The sequence below is a fragment of the Herpailurus yagouaroundi genome, unplaced genomic scaffold (genome assembly GCF_014898765.1).
Source record: "Herpailurus yagouaroundi ecotype Mexico unplaced genomic scaffold, PumYag 355, whole genome shotgun sequence".
NCBI lineage: Eukaryota > Metazoa > Chordata > Mammalia > Carnivora > Felidae > Herpailurus > Herpailurus yagouaroundi.
This window is the reverse complement of record NW_024412572.1, coordinates 1,902,388-1,924,369: the sequence shown is the minus strand read 5'-3', so window position 1 is coordinate 1,924,369 and position 21,982 is coordinate 1,902,388. Positions and strand designations below refer to the sequence as shown.

The 21,982-nt window shown below is 47.1% G+C and overlaps 1 protein-coding gene across 9 annotated transcripts; it reads right to left on the bottom strand.

Annotated features, from left to right (window-relative positions):
* Positions 1 to 896: 896 nt before the first annotated feature.
* On the bottom strand, positions 897 to 20,612 carry ZNF384 (zinc finger protein 384). 9 transcript variants are annotated; one of them, XM_040462905.1, is made up of 13 exons: positions 20,477 to 20,612; positions 20,209 to 20,270; positions 19,277 to 19,336; positions 12,740 to 12,810; positions 12,217 to 12,454; positions 11,934 to 11,981; positions 11,395 to 11,728; positions 10,458 to 10,550; positions 6,499 to 6,723; positions 5,613 to 5,795; positions 4,030 to 4,108; positions 2,909 to 3,067; positions 897 to 2,261 (listed from the first exon to the last, which is right to left on the bottom strand). In XM_040462905.1, exons 4-13 carry the CDS (start codon positions 12,803 to 12,805, stop codon positions 1,869 to 1,871), a joined length of 1,818 nt encoding a protein of 605 aa, XP_040318839.1. In that variant the 5' UTR covers positions 12,806 to 12,810; positions 19,277 to 19,336; positions 20,209 to 20,270; positions 20,477 to 20,612; the 3' UTR covers positions 897 to 1,868. The 9 variants fall into 9 exon arrangements, with proteins under 9 accessions (XP_040318839.1, XP_040318838.1, XP_040318844.1 ...); XM_040462904.1 differs by lacking the exon at positions 20,477 to 20,612 and having other exon boundaries at positions 20,209 to 20,439; XM_040462910.1 differs by lacking the exons at positions 5,613 to 5,795; positions 20,209 to 20,270; positions 20,477 to 20,612 and having other exon boundaries at positions 19,277 to 19,939.
* Between the last annotated feature and the right edge of the window lie 1,370 nt (positions 20,613 to 21,982).

Here is a 21,982-nt window from a genome sequence, read left to right as displayed (position 1 = left end):
CTTTGTCACAACTTTTTCAGTGCTTAAAGGTTTTTAATTCTCAAAACGGAATCTTGGAGGTGATCTAGTCCAATCCCTTTACTTAACAGCTGAAGCTTCTTAGTCAACACCGGTTGGCGGTAAAGCCAAGGCGAAAGTCCAGGTTTCCTGACCACATTCTGCTCAGCACTACAACTGTCCTGCCTCGCTACTCAGTTCTGGTTATGGCTTCCACCACTGCAAGCCTACATATATGGATAGGATAATAGATATATGTATGTACACACATTGCCAGTTGGAATTACAACCGAGCCCAGTGATGCTCAGGCAGGAGTGTAGGCCCTTTCAAGAGGACATGCTTCCATTTCTTTGACAGGGAGCTTCATGGTTTTATTAACACATGACTGAAACCTTGCTGTCACAGACTTAGGCATCACAGTCCCCTTGACAGGATCTGTATGTAGAAACTCTCATAAACCAAGATTTCACTTGAATTATCAAAGCTGTGCCCTTTTACACTAGGGGACACACACACAGAGCCTCATCACACAGCATTCACTCTTCACAGACACACACTCTAGTGTAAATCCTTAGTACTGTCCTTGAACATCTCCCCAGATAGCTTCTTCCCATGCTCGCTCACATCAGTAGCTCCACTGCCTCTGATCCTTTTACACGAATTTATTTCTATACAAGGTTCTAAAAACACCCCTTGGTTTGTACATAAGGTTTTTTTTCTTCATTTTAAATTGCTTTATAACAACTGATTTCCTGATTTTTTTTCATTTTGTCTTTTCTCTGAAATCTGCCATGATTTAAAAACAAACAAAAAGGGCAAAAGGAAATAAAAATGCCGTTGGCCAGAAGACAGGGTGGAGAAAAACAAAAAAAGACAAAAATAAACAAAACATCAAATATGAAAATTCTGAGAGATAATGCATTTATAAACACAGAAATGGTTACAACAAAGATGGCCGTGATGAGTGGGTATATATATATATTTATATATATATTTATATATAAATCCGTGTCCGGCAATTGACCGTGGCACCTAGGGAGCTAAGTCCAGTCCTTGTGTTTGCCCTGAACTCTCCCTTCTCTGCAACACCCTTTGTTTTGGGCTTTCATAAAGAACACAAAGCTCCCACAGCTCCTCTGGCTTTGGGACTGGGAGACCGAGTATAGGGCCTTGGCTGGCAGAGAAGGGGAGAGGCCCCAAGGAAAACCATAACCCACACTTCTAAGCCACCCTTGACCATTTTGGGGATCTCTGGCCCCTTGGGGACCACATCTCAGCCCTTGCCCCTTACAAATAAAGGGGGTCTGACCCCCACTGAGATCTCCCTCTTCCAGCATTAGGTAGGAAGTGAAGTGAGACCACGAGGGGAAGACGGCTCCCGCTCATCGGGGCGTGTGAGAAACCTCCGTTCTTTTGCAGGCAAGAATAGAACAGGAGGCTGGTTGCATTTAGGGCTCCCTTCTCTCAGAGATCTGGGAGGACCAGCCTCTAGTCTTCCACCAGCCCCAACTTTTGAGGATTATGAGGGTAACGAGAGGGTAAGTGCCCACACTGGAAACGTTTCTATGAGGTCATAGCAAATCCCTCCCTTGAGCACCAACCCCCAATTTTGAAAAGCTATGCTTGGAAGGGGAGGCTGCTGGATTACACTACCAGCTCCTTATTCCTTTGCCAATCAGGAGGGCTGATATTCTTTTTGAAGAGGAGTTGAGAATAAGCATGGTATCCTGTGTAGGAAGGCCGTGCCTGAGGCCCAAGGAGATGGAGGCAAGGCCTGTCAAGGAAGAAGACTTTTCCCACCAAGAGAAGTTGGAGAAAGAAGGGACCAGAACTTCTTTCCCCTCTTCCCAGTGGGTGGCAGCACAGGTCTCTACGAGCTGGCCAGGTGCTCCACCTGGATGGTGCTGGTGGTGACAGTGAGGCAGATGTCCTTATGATGCTCCGCCGTCTTATAGGGGGTCAGGTCAAAGGAACACTGGGGTGGAGGGTTGGGGTTGCTGTCCCCACCACCCCCACCCTGGGGGGCTGCCCCAGGGGACTGGAAGTGTGGTGGCTGTGGCTGCTGTTGCTGCTGCTGCTGCTGCGATGCCTGGGAGGCCTGGGCTTGAGCCTGGGCTTGGGCTTGAGCCTGAGCCTGGGCCTGGGCCTGGGCCTGGGCCTGGGCCTGGGCCTGGGCCACTGCCGCTGCCGCCGCTGCTGCCTGCACTTGTTGCTGGAGATCAGGAGGGTTGTGTTTGCGCATATGTTTCATAAGGTACGTTTCCTGAAGGAGATGTGAAAAAGAGTTGAGGGATTAAAGAGAAGAAAAGAGGTTACTTATAACTGGCATCCTGGGCTCTTACTTTACTTCAAATAGAGCCATACTTATACGGGGACATTCTGGAGCCATGGGCAAATTCTCTCCAGAAGCCTCTTTCAGTGTTCAATACTGGGCAGAAAGGAGAGGGAGACCTTTGGAGTCACAGGGGGCATTCAGTTGGCACAGGGAAAGCATCATTTTCTCAAAGATCTTTGAATGGAACAACTTTACCACCTTTTCCTGGAGCCATTTAAAAAATCTTTCTCCCAAAACTGCAAGTTGCAAGTTGCATTATTTTGCCTTGTATTTAAGTAAAATTAAGAATCACCGCTTAGCCAAAAACAAAACAAAACAAAAAAAAAACGAAACAAAACAAAACAAAGAATCATTGCTTAGCAATCTTTCTCTATAGGCTTAAGAGCTCAGGCATCCCCCTCAATTCCCGAGCTACATGTCTGTGTCATTTCTGTTCTCTTTATCGATTCTGGTTAAGCTGGGAGCTAGGGAGCAAGCATATTCAAGGCAACAGCTCTTTATCCAGAGAGGTGGGGTGAAGTGGACCATGGTCTCACAGGCCCAGAGGGAAGTAAAGGAAGGCACTGCGCACTCACCGACGTGTATGCCCGACTACAGATAGTGCAGGTATACACCTTGGCATGCTTCACCGTATGCGTAGATAGGTGCACCTCTAGTGAGGCTGCGTCCGTGTACGCCCGGTGACAGTTGTGGCACTTGAAGGGTTTATCTTTGTTGTGCTGCCGCCTGTGGGACTGGGAAAATGGGGAAAGAATCAGGATGAGGACCTTGGGCTCTTCCTTCCTGCCTCTGTGACCTTAATGGAAAAGCCCCGAGCTGGGTGTCAGCCTTCCAGATTCTCTTTCCATTGGAAGGCAATGCAAATTGCCTTTTTTTTTTTAATGTTTCTTTTTCAGGGAAAAGAGTGAACAGGGGAGGTGCAGACAGAGTGGAACAGAGGACCCGAAACGGGCTCTGTGCTGACAGCAGAGAGCCCAATGCAGGGCTCGAATTCAGGAACCGTGTGATCATGAGCCAAAGTCAGATGCTAAACCGACTGAGCCACCCAGGCGCCCTGGGAAGCTGCTCAATAAAACTTGAGGAGTTACAGGCAAAGGGAAGAGGTGTATGTATCTCCTGCAGCACATTCCAGGATCCTGGAAAATGAGAAGGATGGCTATACTGGCTCCACCGGCCTGGTGGTTCCCAAAGCGAAGCGGAGGGGACACTAGGGAATACCAAGACTTTTCCACAGGGCCCCCAAAGTCAAAACTGCTTTCAAAATGATAATAAGACTACGTTGGCCTTTTCATGCTCATTCTCTCATGACTGTACAGAGATCACACAATGCGTGATGTCACAAAGACTGAATGCAGCAGGAAGGTAGCCATCTTCTGGTAAGCTAGACACTAAAAAACATGCAAAGTGTAAAACGATGCCATTCTTTCCATTTTGGGGGGAGTGGGCGTATGTTTGGAAATAGGTTAATGTTAGTATGCAATGGGTTTGTTATTTTTAAATTAGTCACTAAATATGCTTTCAAGTTTTTCAGTTTTAGATTCTCTGTACTCACATCAACAAAAACTCTTTGGGTTTCCCAATAATTATTAAGGGTGTAAACAGGTCCTGAAAAAGTTCAGGAGCCACTGTACTAGTCAAACGGCACTTTGAGCCCAGTGTCAGACACAAGGCCTCATGTGGAAGGTGGAACATTTACCTGCAGATTGGAGAGCTGCGTGAAGGCTTTCTCACAGCCCGGGTGTGCACATTTGTATGGTCTGTCACCGGTGTGGATTCTGCATAGGATGAGAAAAGAAGAAAGGGAAAGGTCAGCAAGGCCACTCAGGGATCAGTTCCTTCACAAACCTCCTCAAGGTCACGCCTGCCCTCCTACAGGAGTTCAAGCTGGGTTTCCAGGAGGTCCCAGCCTCAGCTCCTCTCTGACACGGATCACGCCATAGTGCCTGATCTCTGCTCACTGCCTCCATCACTCAGTTCAAGCTGGGCTCCTCTGCCGGGGGAGGAGGAACCGGCAGCGTGGCAGCCAAGAGATAGGCAGTCCCTAATTTGGCATACAAGTCAGCGACTATAGTAGCTGTCCCTGATGAATGTTCAAAAACATATGGTGAACACACTGAAAAGAAACACAGAACACTTCTTCCTTGGCCCCCACAATACAACCAGAAGCTATGCCCTCAGCCTTGAGCACCACTCCCAGAAAAAGTTCTGGTGTCAAAGAACATCAGAGTTATGCTAATTATGGAGAGCAGCAGTGATATTAATACTCATGGAAACTCCTTGGGGCTTTTCCGAGTCCAGCCCCCTAACGGCAGGAGATGCCTACTTTAGTACCAATTTGACCTCTTTCCCAAACACTACAGGGCCCTCCACTGAGATGAGCCAAGGTCTTGAGGGTCCGTAGACACCTGCTACTTATCGGGGACTTCAGAACTATCTTTGTGACCAGCTGCTTTTCTGGACCTCCAGTATAAAATCTTGGAAACATCACAGGATGAGTCTGTCTCCTTGTGAGGAAAGCCCGACTTCTCCTCTTCGCAAAACAAGGTATCTGACCACTTTGAGAGGGATCACCACGTCCGGAAACAGCCAGGTGAGAAGGCCTCTGGCCAGTAAGAGTTTTGGATTGCAGTTCAACTTGAGATACTGATGAAGGATGTCATCAACTCTTCCAGGTGGCAGGTTCACTCCCTCCTAGTCACTCCAGATTCACGGGACAAACAGTGGGCATCCTTATGAAGCAGGAGCTTTTTCATTTCATTTGCCGGTTCTCTGTGATCATTTCAGACATGTTTCGTTCTGTTCTCTATTCCTGGCATCCTTCAGAGCCTTGCTTATTGCCGTAGGTGTCACCAGGCTGAGACCCAGCGAAAAAAGTCTGATTACATTTCCTGTTCATACATGGTGCCCTAAGGGCTAGAGGTATGGTCTTCTCCAACCAAATGCCCTTGCTTCGGCATCCAGGAGAAAATCTTGCAACATGTACGTATTGGTGTTTTCGGGGAGAGAAATGAAGGCAGAAGTTGTCTCTGCTCCAGCTGAGTCTCTTCCTCCCATGTCACACAGTCATTCCATCTCCCCAGCGCAGCTCGTGCCCCAGAAAGGTTCTCTCGAGCATCCACTCCAGGGTTGTTGTTTCTTCTTCTCCCAGGCGCCAGTCGTATGCTCCTCCGGCCAGGTCTCTCCCCCGCCCCCCGCATGCGGGCTGTTGTGTGTGTCCGGGGCGGGGGTGGGGAGGGCATGCCAGCGGGGCGGGGGCAGTAGCCCGCCACTCTCCCTTACCGTGTGTGCTGCTGGAGGTGGGAGAGCTGGCGGAAGGCCTTCTGGCAGTAGGAACAGTTGTAGGGCTTGGCCCCCGAGTGGATTCGGAGGTGCTGGGCCAGGTAGGAGGTGTTGGCGAAGGTCTTGGAGCAGTGCGGGCACTTGTGGGGCTTGATGGTCTCCGTGTGCATCTTGGAGTGGATCCTGCCGGAGAGGAGAGGAGAGGAGGGAAGGGGGGAGGAGGAAGCAGTTCGACACCACGGGCTCAGCTCTCTGCTGGGTGAAATGATGTTGCTTGACGGATGAGAGCACCCCCTCCTCCCTCCTCCCAAACATACTCCGGCCTGGAGAGGCTAATGGCGAGGACACCCAGATCTAGGTCGCTGCTGATCTTACGTCGGTGGCTAGAATGGCAGTGAGGTGATGCAGAGCCGTGGCCCCTGGCTCCTGGTAACCTTAACGGTCTCAGTCTTGTCAGCCCTCTGCTTTGTTCTAAGCTTACACACTCACCACATATACCCTGATTCCAAACAGTACTTTCAACAAAGACCAAATACCGCCTGTTCCCCATGGACCTGAAGTTGAATGCACACCTTGGCTCTGAACTGAAGCATACAGTATAAGCAGGGCCTGCTCTGCAGAAGATTTCCAAACAGACAAAGAGAGAAACCACAAAAACCGTTCCAGACTTTGGGATTGGAGACCACAATTTCCCAGGCCCCTGCAAACTGCTAAAATACATAGTTTATTTTTCACAGACAGTAATGAGAACGAACTGAGGCTCCCAAAGGGCAAAGTCACAAGGGAAAAAAGAAACCACGAGGACAGAAGAGAAGGCTCAGGCAACGTGGCCTTAGGGTAAGGGGTCTGCAGCCGGGTGACGGGATAAAACCAAGAGCAGCCTTACCGGGTGTGCTGCTGGAGGTGGGAGAGCTGGCGGAAGGATTTCTCACAGAAGTTACAACTGTAGGGCTTGGCCCCTGAGTGGATACGGATGTGCTGGGCCAGGTAGGAGCTGTTGGCGAAGGTCTTGGAGCAGTGCGGGCACTTGTGGGGCTTGGTCTCGGTGTGTGACTTGGAGTGGATCTGCATCTCCGACTTTGAGTAGAACGTCAGTGAGCACATCCGGCACCTGGGCCAAGCGAGGGCAGCGGTTAGAACCTTCCCACTGACAGAGCACTGCTGAACCCTCCCTCCACTTCCACAGAAGCCAGCCTATCTGATCTTTCTTACTACAACTATGTTGTAAGGCCCCTGAGGGGAGGATCTGTTCTACTCCTCTTTATAGACTAAACTAATACAGACCCACACAATACAAATATTCAGTACATGTCTGCTGAGTGACTGGACTCCCTAAGTGTGTACGGAAACAAGAATTCAACCAGAAAAGACAGGAAAATCTTATTATCGGCTCTAGGCTGATGCGGATTTCATTGGGCCAGCAATATCAGCTAACTTCTGTTTTCCTTCTGCCTGTAACTTTATTTCAGACTTTAAAAGAGAGCTCCTTCCCCCAACTTCCCATGCATAAAGTACATCTCTCAGGTATCTCTCAAGTTCCTGAGACGATAATGAGGACAAACTGACTACATTCCCCAGAAGGGCTTCTCTCCTGTCTCCTCAGATAATTGTCTTCTCTCAGATTCTCTACTTCCTTTTTGCCAGTGATTCCTAGAGGGATAGGGGTGGAAAAAGATCAGGATTACGTGGAAGGGGCTTTTCCAAATCATATACATCTGGCCTCCACTGTGCATCCGATGTTCCACCGACCACCACCATCCCTGAGCCCCTTGGCGATAAAGTGAGGGAACTGCTTTTACAAAGAGCTGAGGTTGCTGTTGGGAGTGGGCTGTAGCCCTCAAACACTGAGGAGGAAAAGATTTGTGAAACCCTGAGCTTCCATGCCAAACCTTTCCTCTTCCCTAGCACATGGAGCCCAAGTCAGCACTCGGGGATAACATCAACAGCAGCTGGTACACTTTCCCCCATCACCTGGTTGGTAATCCTTCCTGTTCTGACATTGCCCAACAGCATCAAGTAAGGAGGCCTCTGAGCAGGATAAGCCACAACTATTCAGCCTTTATCGAGGAAGTGCTATCTGTGTGTGAGCTGGAATGCTCTCAATTCCTAAACAACCCCACAGTGCACAGTGTGAGCTGGCAGAAAGGGCAGCACCTGGAAGCCAGGCAACTGGGGAAAAAGTCCCTCTGCTTTGGTTCCTCCTCAACTTCTCCCTATAATCAGGGCTGGGGATGGTGCAGAGTGATGGTTTCGGCTTTTTTCGGATCCCAGGAGAAATCTTTAGAAAATAACTGAGATCACGACTAAAAAGAACTCTGCATTCCTCAGAGGAAAAAAAAAATATCACGGTACTTGGAGGTGTGGCTCCTGTATTAATGTTTCTACTAAAATTCCAATCGTTAAGGTCAATTTCTATTTCCCTGGTCACTTGGTAACTATGAAGGAAATCCAATCCCAGTTTACCAATCCTTGGCTGTTGTCTGGCTTGCCCAGCCATTATATGGGTGGTGGGGAGGTTCTGTTTATAGTTAGTATGGCCCAAAGGACACAGCCAATGTTAGTCTGGATACCTGGGCTCTACTCAGTGTTCGATTACAGGCTTGCTCATCAATCTAGACCTCAATTTTCTGGTCTGTAAAATGGAGAGATAAATATCTGCCTCCAGGGCCAGCAAATATTCAGAACAAAGGTAAGCCAAGTGTTCTCTAATAATTCAATTGCACTAATGTTAACATACCAGTGCTGACGGATGAGCTCATGCTACTATACATTTCACTGAAGTCAGAAACTGGACACATCGTCACTTGAGGGGAAGAGTACTGAAGATACAAAATAATTTCCCTTGGTTGCTAAAATTCCTCAGACAAGTGGAACAACACGTACCGTTTTAACTCAAACACAAGCTCATAGTTTGTGTGTGAATGTGGAACACACAACAGCACCCTTAGTATGAAATTAACTATAAAAGAGAAAATAACCCTCTTCATCAAAGTTCAACTAGAGAAGAATCCGCAAAACTTAAAGTCATAGACAACGGACTGGCAACAAAATAAGCCCTCTCGAAAGGTAGAAGGTACAGCAACGATCAGAGTAATGAAAATCATAGTTGCCATTTGTTGTTGTGCCTGATACTGCGAGGGCACCACACCAGTTAGGCACTTTAAACACACTGTCTCCACTCCTCACAACAGCCTAGCAAGCATTATCCCTGTTTTACAGAAAGGAACACAAAGGCTCAGAAAGGTTAAGTAATTTGCCAAAGGGCAAACAGCTATTCACTACAAAGCTATGATTCTAACCTAATTTTAAAGATTCCTCACACTAGAGGTATTCAAGGAGAGGCAGACTGTCATCTGCCAGGAATGTGTAGAAGACTCAACTACAGGGAAGGAACTGGATTAGGTGACCATTAAAGTATTTCCAACTCTGAAATGCTATGAAGCCAGATAAAAGAGTCCAAGTCTTTTAATGCAAGGTGTTGGGTAGCTGGAAAGAAATCTGACTTAGGAGTATTGTGGCAGTGGGCAGTTAGCAGGAGGCAGAAAAGCTACCACCCCTTATAGCTAGGTGCACAACTCCAGGGGGCACCATTCACATCCAACATACTAATGGGGCCCTTCTGGAAGCACACAGTGCAATGACCTTGTTCACAATAACAACTGAATTACCATCCCATTTTTTCCCTAAGATACTCAAAAATAATTTCAAATACTCTTGATTTTCCCTCAAAAACACATGATAGATGGGGGCCACGACTGATCTTCCCATTTTACAGATGGGAACAAAGAACTAGAAATAAGTTGACTTGCCCAGACTAATAGAACCCTAGTCCAACAATACTCAGTCAAATGTCACTGACCACAGGAATGAATGTGGTTGACTCAAACATGCATGGAAATAGGGATTTTTTGTGATTAAAAAGACTGCTTTGAAAATTCAGAGTTCTGAGTTTCTGAAGAAATTCCATTCACCTAGAATATAATTAGGCGCCCTTAAATTTCAGTTTTCTTTAGTCACCTGGGTGTGGGGCCTCTCAAGACTTCCCAATACACTGAGAGTGTAGAAAATGCTACCAGGACTTCCTTCCAATTGCATATTCACATTTCTTCCCATAGACACACTTTGGGAAGTCCAGAAATAGCTTTAATGTGGGTCCAAAAAATAAGCAAGCAAAAAAACAAAAACAAAAAACAAAAACCACAAAACAACAACAACAAAAAAAACCCTTGACAGAATCAGAGGACCCTGATCCATGTGCAAAGCAGCATAGGATGTCAGGGACCTAGCCCATCAGTCTTACAACGACACACTTTATATAGGTGTATCTCCATGTCACAATGACCTCACTTTAAGCAAATACATAAAAATCCGGATTTATATAAAATAAAAGGGACTTTCATTTTATGAAATGATATATAGAAGATGCTTTTAAATGAATCAAACTTGTCAGGTACCTTTATAAAATGATATGATGTAAACATTTTCCAGGAACACTTTTATTGTATAAGGTGGGATACACCTGTAATAATAAAGCTGCAATGAACTTTCATATTATGGGCTGGGATTCTGCAATGCTCAATACTTTCTACATAGCAACTCCCCTCCTCTTCACTTACAAAGAAGAACTTAAACACTCTGTAGTTGTGGCTACTCTCCACAGTAGACGTATACAGCAGAAATAAAAATAAATGCTAAATGACAACTATTTCTAATCTCTTTCTTCTGAAGTTCCCAACATTTCAAATCTTATCTGATATATACTCCCAACGAATGGGAGGCATAAACAGAATTCTCCCCATTTTACAGATGAGGAAACTGAGGCCCAGAGAGGGGGAAAGGACTTGCCCAGGGTCACACAGCAAGTTCGTGGTGGAGCCGGGAACTGAATCCATGAGCCCAAGGCTCTGTCCATTTCCTGTGCCGCAGTTCCCTTCGCTCCTAAAATGGGAACAACATTGCCCATCTCGGTACACTAAGGACAGACCCAGTCTCCCAGCCATGCACATCTGCCCCTGTCTGCACCAAAGCTGTGACAGTGGTTATCCCACTCTGTACACTGGGACCAAATTTCCCAAACCCACTAGGGCCCTTGATAGTTCTCAAGGGGATTAAAAGACTTGCAACTTTCAAAGGGCGGGGAGTCTACCTCTGTAATTATTTCCGTATAGCACCACATGCAAACAGAACACTTTTTGGCAATGGACAACTTAAGGGAAGTCCAGAATCAAAATGACTTTCATGAATTAGAAAGTGAGCAAACAGGCACTTTATAAGCATATATTCCAAGGGCCAAAGGGTGATATCTTATTCCTCCCACCTTTTTATAGAGACCCCTCCCATCATCCCCACCATGCAGGGTCAGTGCTTAAATGTGGCCCAAGAACCAGTGGATGGCACACAGGTTAAGGTCAGGGGCTTTTCAGAAAAGTTTCTTAGAAAAATAGGAATAGAAAATGCAGAAAGCAAAAAGGAGCTGGAGACAGAGTCTGAAAGCCAGCCTAACACCTTACCATAAGAAAGAAACTCCATTATGTCATTCAAAAATTAGTCACTGCTGACTACCCCAAAAGGGAAGGAGTAAAATGGGTCTGCATCCTGGGGAAGAGTCACTCGAGAAGTGCTAAGAGCCCCACTTTCCTCCCCCACAAGAGAGCACCTGACATGCAAGTGGACCTGAGGTGGAAAGCTGTCGGCGTGGACCCTGATCCGGGGCAAGACACAAAGGGGTAGGTGAACTGAGACCGTGATCCTTGCCCCTCACTGCCCTGGCTCTGACTCTTACCTATAGGTCTTGCCGTCTTTCTGATGGTCATCATCATCCTCAGGGGAGAGGACATAAGGGTCATTCATCTCAGGCAGCCCTGATTCCAGCATCCGCTTCTTCTTCCGGCCCCGAGGGGGCTTAGGAGCCACATTGCCACCTCCACCACCACCTCCGCCTCCTTCCTCTGTTAGGGTTGATGCTACCTTCTTGGAGAGGTCAGGGACCACCTGCAGGGCTTGTGAGCCAGGGGGAAGAGCTGAGACAATCATGGGAGCCGAAATGGGGAAGGTCTGAGCTGATGAGGCTGTGGTCACAAGGGAGCCTGAGGGGGACGTGATTACCAAACCGGGACCTAGGATTGGGAGAAAAAGCAGATGGTGTCATGTTGTCCAGTCCTGATCCTAATCCTATTTAATTTCCCCCCAGATCATTGTCTAATCAACCCCTCACCACCGCCCCCCCCAGCCCAGAGTATATAGGAAACCCCAAACCCTGTAGAAAAATAATGGTCTCCTAACCCCTGTCCCCACCCCACCCCCAGTAACAGTGAGATTTACCCCTTGATTGACTCCCTTCTCTTCTCCACCTCTGAGAACAGGAGACTCCTTGATTCAGAGAAGGAAAGAATGTCACCTCCTCAAAGGCAGGGACCGCATCTTCTACTTCTTTGTATCCCCCACAATGCCTAGCACATTGCTAGGCACACAGTAGGCACTTAATAAAAATGTGATTGAGTAATCAAACACATATCCCACTCCCCATGTCCTTGGAGCCCTCCAGCCTGGGGTACTGATCATGGAAGATCAACACCTCAGATTGGAGAAGAGCAGAGTGGCTCACCAGCAGTCATCAGTCCTGTAGACGGCACAGGGACCACGGTGATGTTCTGGGTAACGGACGCCTGGCTATGTGGGGTCAGCTGGTCTGACTTGGACTCTGTGTCCATACTGATGCCTGAGGGCAGGGACACGGAGGCAGGCACTGTCAGCAAGGTGGGGTAGTGGGGTGGAGCCAGCCCACAGCCCTTCTCCGGCAGCAGCTGATCCTTCATCTTGTTGATGAACATCGTGTTCTCAATCTAAAAGAAAAGGAAACGGGAGGCGAGCGGCCTCTTCAGAAAGAACCTGATTTTGTCTGTTCCCCGAGCACTTTACGATGTCCGTCCTCCAAGGAGTAAATAGTTCATATCTTTGTGCTTCCAGAGAAGCCAAAACAGAAACACTAGAGCTCTCGATGGTGGGGGACCTGGTGAAGCAGCACGTGATTTATCTTGCTTCAGTCTCCACAGTACTAGAACTCACTACTCAAAAGTTGAAAAAAGTACATGATAGGGAAAGAGGAGAAAAACACCATCACCACCTACCTGTCCTGAGACTGTGGGGATAGAAGGCCAGAAGTACGGGTTAGAATTGAAGTGAGATTCTTCCATTCTACCTGAAGGAAGAAAGAGAGATCACATCATAGTGAGGAATAAATCTGAAGTAACCTGGCAACCGAGAAGGAGACACTGAGGAGTTCCTGACCTCCTCTTCAAGACCTGACCACATGGCTGAGAATCTGCGGTGAAGATCTCTGGATCTGCCATATTAGTTCCAGAGAGCCACTCAGCATGAAATCCAACAGAGCCTATCCTTCTCAAGATGCTGGTGGAAGAACTTAAACACATCTCGCTTAACCACAGAATGTCTCCCATTAGAAAGAGACTCAGTATTACTTTTCTTTGGTGACAAAAAGAGGAGCTGAAGGCATGAGCAGGGAAGGGATGTACCCAAGGTCACACAAAGCAAATCACTGACTGGCTAAAAAACAGTCGGGGTACCTATCCCCGCTCTTTTCCTTTATCCTTCAAACATAGCTTCCTTGGGAAAGAGTTTCAACTGACATACCTGTCGTTCTACACAGCTAGGCTGGAAGACAAAATGCGCAGGGGAATTAAAGAGCAAAATTGGCAGGAAATCACAACCAAGATATTTTCTGAGTACCAGATGCTACCTGGGGACCATGCCCCACTGATCCCAAGGTCCAAGAACCCCCACGGTGCCACAATGGGTACCACACATGCGAAGCCAAGCAGTGAGAACCTGGAACTACCAGTTTAAAAGAGGGTTCCAGGGGCACCTGGGTGGCTCAGTCGGTTAAGCGTCCGACTTCAGCTCAGGTCACGATCTCACGGTCCGTGAGTTCGAGCCCCGCGTCACGCTTTGGAGCCTGCTTCCGATTCTGTGTCTCCCTCTCTCTCTGCTCCTCCCCCGTTCATGCTCTGTCTCTCTCTGTCTCAAAAATAAATAAACTTTAAAATAAATAAATAAATAAAAAATAAAAGAGGGTTCCAGTGCCAGGAGTAGCAGCGCCCCACATCTCTACCTACAGGGATTCAGAATAGGGACAACAGTGCGCCAAAACACATACACAGTACTAGACTCCTGCTCTGTATATCTCACACATGATGCCTCGAAGCGTTCAAATTCTTCTCTGTATGTGGATGATAATTAAGCTAAAACTTTGGGAGTGAGGAATAAGCAAGAAAAGTAATCCTCAGAATCATGATGAGTACAGAACCTAGGCATCCCACTGCTCATTTTCCCACTCTGATCACTTCTCCTAGCAAGACCGTATGTTAACTGCAGTTATTCAAGAGCAGCTTCCCCAAATTCTGGATCCAGCCCAGCAGAAGGCAGGTGAAGAGGGAGTAAGAGACTGATGGAATGGGGAAATGACGAACAGCAAGAAGTAAACATTATAGTCATGCTGCTTTTCGAACCAGAAGCAACCAAGATTCAGGTGGGAAAGAAGGACCTGTGGCTTACAGCCATGGGGGGGGTCCTGCTGATGATGTTCTGGAGGCAGATAGATACCAGAGCTACTAAGTGCTAGAGGGTACACTGGACACAGAAACAGGTTAGAAGTAGATTAAGGAAACTAAGAAAGATCTGTAACAAAGGAGGAGAAACAGAACGGACATCACTCTAGACGTAACCCCATTCCTCATCCTTCTCCAGAAATCTCATCACACGTTTTGCTCTATTAAACAGCACTCTCAATGTTCATAAAACCTATAAAGGGAAGCACTACTGAATTTCAACCTACTCTTTCCTAAAAAGTAGCAGAGGAGAGGAATGCATCAAATCTGACTACAACTTCACACAAACAAGGCTCATTATTAACTGATTTGAGGATCAACCCCAGACAAATCCTGCTCCCCAACTCATAAAACACATCAGAACAGTCTCCAAAACAGGTGCTAACCTTTTCCTTCCAGCATTAACTTTAGCATTAACTTCCAGCATTAACCCAGGTCCTTCTTAGGCAACAGAAATCAAGAAATGGTAGGGGCGCCTGAGTGGCTTAGTTGGTTAAGCATCAAACTTTGGCTCAGGTCATGGACTTGCAGTTTGTGAGTTCGAGCCCCTCATTGGGCTCTCTGCTGTCAGCACAGAGCCCACTTCAGATCCTGTCTCCCTCTCTCTCTGCCCCTCCCCTGTGTGCACACGTGTGCTGTCTCTCAAAAATAAATAAATAAACATTGAAAGAGAAATGACCAAATCACAGTTTCAGGGGATCCAATCTTGCCAAGCTTTTTGGGAAGCAGAGATCACATCTTGGACCTACCCATTGTCTCGAACATGGGACTCATCACCCAGTAAGCAATTCTGTATTTAGTAAACTGAAGGACACTGGACTCTGTACACACAGATTTTGAAAACAATGCTAGGGGCTCAAACCATAACCCACAACCCCCATCTGTCTAACCTTCGAGCTGAGAGAAATGATACAGAAAAATCATGACATACGGTGGAAATGAAGTAGAGAATTAGGCTAGAGAATAAAGAAAGGAGGATCTAATTATAATTTCCCCCTAAAAAGTCAAGGAAGTAAACACATTACAGATGTGAAAATTTAGGAGGCAGGAACTGAAAGCCTGAAAATAATATCTTCAGATAGAATTCCTGTGTACAACGCCCCTCCTCACCAAAAAAGATTACATCCACTCATATTGTCCCACAAGTGGCTCAGGAGAAAGTTTCTGAGGGAAATAGACCCTGCAGGTTCTTATAACGGGGACATACAAAGTGATGTGGAGGACAGGACAAGGTCAACATCACCATCAACATTTATTAAGTGCTTATTGTGTTCAGGGCACTGTTCTAAGCACTTCACAACTATCGTATGATTTAATTACCACAGCAATTCTATGAAGTAGGTACTGTAATCCCCATTTTTCAAATGAAGAAACTGAAGTCACAGAGTCAAACGGTAAATATCAGAGAAGAGATCTGAATGCAGATACCAAACAGCCAGTTAAGAATGGGGGTGCTACAAGAGACCAAACCCTACAACTAAAGTACATACTCTCTGATATTATGACTTGATGCGTCAATTAAAATTTACAACACGTCCAGGAATGGATTATACATTTTCCATGTAGTTCTCTATAAATGTTTCCAAAAGTGGAATTTTGGTAAGAGCAAAATGTAGCTAAAGATGATAGTTTCTGTTCACAACCTGTAAGACTTCACTTGGCCATTAAGATAACTGATTTTAGAATGATGGAATCGGGAGGAGTCTGGGTGGCTCAGTCGATTAAGCATCCAACTTCGGCTCAGGTCAAGATCTTGTGGTTCATGGATTTGAGCCCTGCGTGGGGCTCTGTGCTGACAGCTCAGAGCCTGGAGCCTGCTGTGGATTCTGTGTCTCCCTCTCTCTCTGCCCCTCCTCTGCTTGCACTCTCTCTTTCTCAAAAATAAATAAACATTGAAAAAACAAAACAAAACACCTTAATGATGGAATCAGAGTAAAAAGAACAGACCATCCAGAGGGATAAACTGAATAAAAGATTCCTCTGCTTCCCTGAATACCCAGTCTGTCCCTCTGCTCTGGTTCTTAAGAGAACAAAACCGAAGATCAGAAAACCACAGCTGGTCCTAGGACAAAATGATAAATGTGCCTTGTGGGCTTCTGATAAATATGTCCACCCAAAAGAAGGGTACATGGAAAGTTCTGCTCACCCAACTAGAAGCAATATTTGCCTGCAAAGTGACATTTGAGAAATGCTATACTACTGTTCTAAAAAGGCTGACTTTAGATCTCTGTATTCCTGAAATGATATCAAATGGAGAGCCAAGAAGGAAGGCTCTTGCCAGAATACCATGTAAATGGCGCCCCCTGGAGTTGTGTAACAGGGCAACAGGTGCCAGATCACTCAAATACCTGTTTACTGTCCACTTTACCAATTAACCTCTTAACTTTCTATCTTTCATGGAGGAACTCTCCCCAAACCATCCCAACATCCAAGCAGGTATATACCAACATTCTTAACACCTGAAGAAGCCCAATGATAGTACAGGGAAATCTCATTTCTACATAGAGTGCCACTTTTGATGATTATGCCAACATTTTAATAATAATAAAAAGAACTGGTTTACCCTACATTGGGAAGGAAGTGAAAGTCTTTTATTATAGACCCAAAAAACAGGAAAGAATAAGTAGAAAGAATGCTGGCAGATTAAAAATCTGAGTTCTAATTTCAATTTTACTATTGCACTATACCTCAACTATTCTGTTAATATAAGGTTTACTACAATTAAGTTGGATGGTATTTTTTTTTTTCAGAGGGTCAGAGAACTACATGTTTCTTTTCCAATCTCAGACAAAATCTCAAAAGCACCAATGAAGTGCAGAAAAAAAGACGTTAAGTAACACCCATGAAACGTTTAGTAGGACTTGAACTCTTGCACCAGAGCTTTGTCCATCTGTCCACCCTTCCATAGTGCCACCCGCCATCCAGAAATAAAGAGGTCACTGCCTGCAGCATGTGGTTTTTGGTACACCTGGTTAAGACCACCATCTCTTTCCTGGTACTTACTACATTCTCTATAATTGTTGTTTTTCAAATAAAGCACAGCATTTCCTCAGGAAAGCAATATTCTCTTAACAAACTTTTACAAAATCTTTTTTTTTTTTTTTAATTTTTTTTTCAACATTTATTTATTTTTGGGACAGAGAGAGACAGAGCATGAACGGGGGAGGGGCAGAGAGAGAGGGAGACACAGAATCGGAAACAGGCTCCAGGCTCCGAGCCATCAGCCCAGAGCCCGACGCGGGGCTCGAACTCACAGACCGTGAGATCGTGACCTGGCTGAAGTCGGACGCTTAACCGACTGCGCCACCCAGGCGCCCCTACAAAATCTTGAAAGACTCGTGCCAACCAAGTGTAGTAGCTGGAGAATGAACCTAGAAACTAAGACTTCTGGAATTTAATTCTAGGTCCCACATCAGTGCTTGACTCTGAATAATTTATCATTCTACTAAGTTTCTGAGTAGAGGATAGAGGAGAATAAACCCCTTAAAACAAATTCCTAAGGTATATGGTGATGGGAGGCAGTTTAAAAAAAGGGGGGGGGGGGATAAATAAAATGCTTTAAAGTGTTCCTGAATGGAAGAGAGTTAGAGAAATACTTCCATGTGATGAGCACTACCAGTGACAATCACTGACAATTACATAAAAACCACATAATGACAAAGGTACTACCCAAAAGTATCAGATCTATAGCCTACAGCTTAGTAATCATCAACCAGAAGCACAAACAATAGAGATGCAAAGAACAATCAGCTCAAATTCAACTACAGAAAGAACTTGACTCAGAGATCTCAGACACTCTAGTGAGAAAAACTGTCCCAAAAAGCACAATTGTAGATAGGCTGCAATATTAGCTAACAACTTGAAGAAACACAGACAATGACTTTCCCCCCGCCTCAGTAAGGAAACAAAATCTTTTTCCTCCAGTTCTAAGGACATTCAAGAAGGACCATCCCAATAGAACTTGGGGCCTTCCTACTACCTGTGAACTCTTCCAAGTACAAAATAAACCAGAACAGGTTTATCCCAAACACACCAACAGGACCACTGCCACCCCACAGCTGTCAGTCTGAGCCAGCAACTTCTATCCTGGGGACTGCTGGACCAATGGTACTCAGTACCCTGTGGGAAGAAGGGCACAGTGGTTCCCCTGGTCCTGCCCATGCCATTATAAATGATGGATCCAGGAAATGTGAGGCCATAAATAAATAAATAAATAAAGTGGGCAGGGGAAAGGGGGCGGGGCGTTTGGACGAGAGGGGATATGCACGTAATATTTAATCATCAACTTGGCTCAGAAACCTATGGGAAATAAATTTTATAAACCAGCCTGCAATCGGTTCTTAGAAGACACTTCTATGAGCTTGGAACTCAAACTCTTTCGGGTCTCAACATTGTCATTTTCAGAGTACCTAACACACTATCCACATCAAGCTTCATATTTTGAATTCTTGCAGACCTAGTTCTGGAGTCCACTCCATACAACTTTATCTACTTTACTTCAAACTACCCACAAACCACGTTTTTTGTTTTTTCTTTTCTTCCTGAAAACTTCATCCTGACACACCAAATTAAAATAACCCTGTGTCACAGATTCTAACCACTCAACAGAGCCACCCGAAGCACTCCACTGCGATATTGAGAATATGAACCCCACGCTAAACTCAACTCTGCTTGTTCCAAATACAGCAAAGCAATTCCGTAAGCTTTACGACAAGGACCACACTGGAGACTGGGGCCCATTTGTCCCCAAAGCAGAATAAATTTCTCCTCTGGACACAATGTAACCCCGCTTAGTGATTTCACTTGAGCATTTCATAATTCATTTCTGAGTACTAGTGGGAATGGATGAGATACAGTGCTAGCTTTTTATGCAAAAACTTCCTGGGTATTGTCAGGAGATAATTTTTCTCTCCTAGCTAACACCAGTATTACAATTGCTATTACTTGAAGAATTCTGTCACAGTGTCCCCAAGAAGCCCATTTAATCATGACCCCTTCTCCCCCCAATCCAGAAAAGCCATTAAGCCAAAATTGTCTTACCCTCTCTCTCTCTTCCTCCTGTCGTCTTATTCCTTCTCCTTTCCAGGGCTCCTGAACTTTCTGTGAACAAATTGTCTGGGTTACAGGGGCCAGTAAGGGTGCAGCCACCTGAGAACTGCGAAGAACCTCAGGAATTCTTGGACTGTCAGCAGTTAGTCTGGAAAGCAGGCGGACCCCCAACCAGCAATCCAAAGATGCAATCGTATAACAAGGAGTGTAGTGCCACCCACTATGTGGATACAGGGAAATAAATCCAATTCTCAGGAACTAAGATGAACTCTATCACCAGTGCTTGGGTTCCACTCCTGGGCTCAGGCACTGGTTCTTCTTCGTTCCACAGGGCCACAGGTAACCAGGGGTCAGAGAACAGAAGAGGTGGAAGAAGAGAAGGGCCCCTGCCCCTGAGGACTGGCTCAGAAGGCAAAACTGAAGACTAGGGGGATGCACAAGCCCTTGTGTCAGGCACAGTGCCAGTTCAGGCCCAGCCACTTCCTCTGGCCTCCCCCCCACTTCTGCGAGGACTTCGCCCCTGCCTACCCAAGGCCTTGCGCCAAGAAGTACCTCCCTCAGCCTGCACAGTGGTCTATCTACTGAAGACCCCAGCTGTTCCCAGAAAACCTTCGCTCTCCTGAGACAGCCCCTGGGAGCCTCCTCCTGATGTCGCCCCCCACCCCTTCCTCAAAGACCCTTCTTTGGGACGTCCCTCCTTCCCCTCCAGGGAGCTGAACTCTGCCACCCACCAGACAGACACCCGCCCCCTAAGCCCCCCCATTCCTCCCCATCGCCCGCTCCTCCACAACCACTTCCGGTTCCGGGACGGACACACATACAGTCACACCGAGGACCCCCCCTTCCACGCCCCCCCAAGGAAAAGGGGAGGGGGGAGGAGCAGAGAGCTTGGCGCGCGCCGGCAGCAGCGGCGCGAGACTCACCCGGCGGCGACGGCTGCGGCGGCGCCAGAGCCTGAGCCAGAGCGCGGGAGGGGCGGCGTTTGCTGGGAAAGGAGGGAGCCGAATGGGGCGGGAGGACCAGCAGGGGGCGAGGGGAGGGGGGGAGCGCGAGGCGGTGCGCGCGGGCACGCACTTTCAGCGCGAGACAGACCCACACACTCACACGCACGGAATGCGCGCGAGACACCCGCAGGGCGGGGGCGCGAGGCAGTGGGTGGCCCCCTCCCTCCCTCCCTCCCCTAACACTCACCCGGAAGTGGTGCTGCAGCTCGTGCTCCCGAGAACCCCGATTCCTCCACGCCCCCTCCCTCCCTCCCTCCCCCCACGGGCTCAGAGTAGAGCTGCGGCGGAGAGAAGGCGGGAGCGCCGGAAACGAAAAGGGGGGGAGGGAGGGAAATGGCAATGCAGGGGGGGCGGCAATGGGAAAAGGGGGGGGAAACGCAAAGGTCGAGTCACTTCCGGGAGCGGCAGAGCACATCCGGCGCTGCCCGCACTCCGGAATCCTCAGGGCAGAAGTTACGACTAGTAAGGGCGGAAGTGGCTTCTGCCCAGCGACGCGGTAGAGCCCTGTGTGGATGTGACGTCACAACGGAAGCGCAGGCGGGTTCCGTTAAGGGCAGAAGTTGAACCTTCAGAACTGCGGTCCCGGGCTTCCGGAAGGGACTTCTGGGGAAGTGGGAGGGTGGAAACCGACAGGTTTATGAATTATGCATCAGGTACGAGAGGAGGTAGGAATTCTTAAAACACTTTGGGTCCGTTTCCCTTCCTTCAGCGTAGAATAGGCTGATATAGGAAGTTACCATTATTTTTTGTTACACTCTTAAGAATGTCTCCATGCTTTGAATATGCCGGAAAGGATAAGGATGTGTCACCTGTTTTCTTGAGGTCCCTACTTAGGCCCGAAGAGTAACTAGTAACCTCTCCCTGACCACATCACGTACTCTTGGCTTTGGGTTTCTATGTTCTTGTTGCCTTCGTCCACGTCTCTATCTCCTCACGCTGCTTTACTTTTAAATATTGTACTCGCCACCACCTGATATTATATTGTTTGCTGTCCACCTCTTCCCGTTGGAATATCCGAGTCCGTGAGGGCAAGGGCTTGTGAATTGTTCACCGCTGTATCCTCAGAGCCTGGCATTTAGTGAGTGGTCAGTAAACGTTTGTCGTCGCATAAATGAACACTTACTGGGGCGCCTGGGTGGCGCAGTCGGTTAAGCGTCCGGCTTCAGCCAGGTCACGATCTCGCGGTCCGTGAGTTCGAGCCCCGCGTCAGGCTCTGGGCTGATGGCTCGGAGCCTGGGGCCTGTTTCTGATTCTTTGTCTCCCACTCTCTCTGCCCCTCCCCCGTTCATGCTCTGTCTCTCTCTGTCCCAAAAATAAATAAATGTTGAAAAAAAAAATTTAAAAAAATAAAATAAAATAAAAATAAATGAACACTTACTATGAACTCTTTAAGGAAGCCTTGCCGGATTGCTTGAACGTATAAATGGTTCCCTTTCTCTGAATTTCCACAGCATTTAGTCTTGTACCTTTTGTTACTCTTTTAACTATTTCGTATACAGGACTCTTCAGCAAGCTTGTCAGCTCCTCAGGAAAGAAACGGTCTCCTACATGGTATCCTTCCCACTGTTTTGCTGAGAACATAGTAGATGCTGAAGAAATATATGCTATTTGAGTAAATGAATGCTGCCTCCAGCCTGCACCCTGATCTGACCAGAATCCTCCTGGGCTGAGCTCTATTTTGATTGCAGCAGTT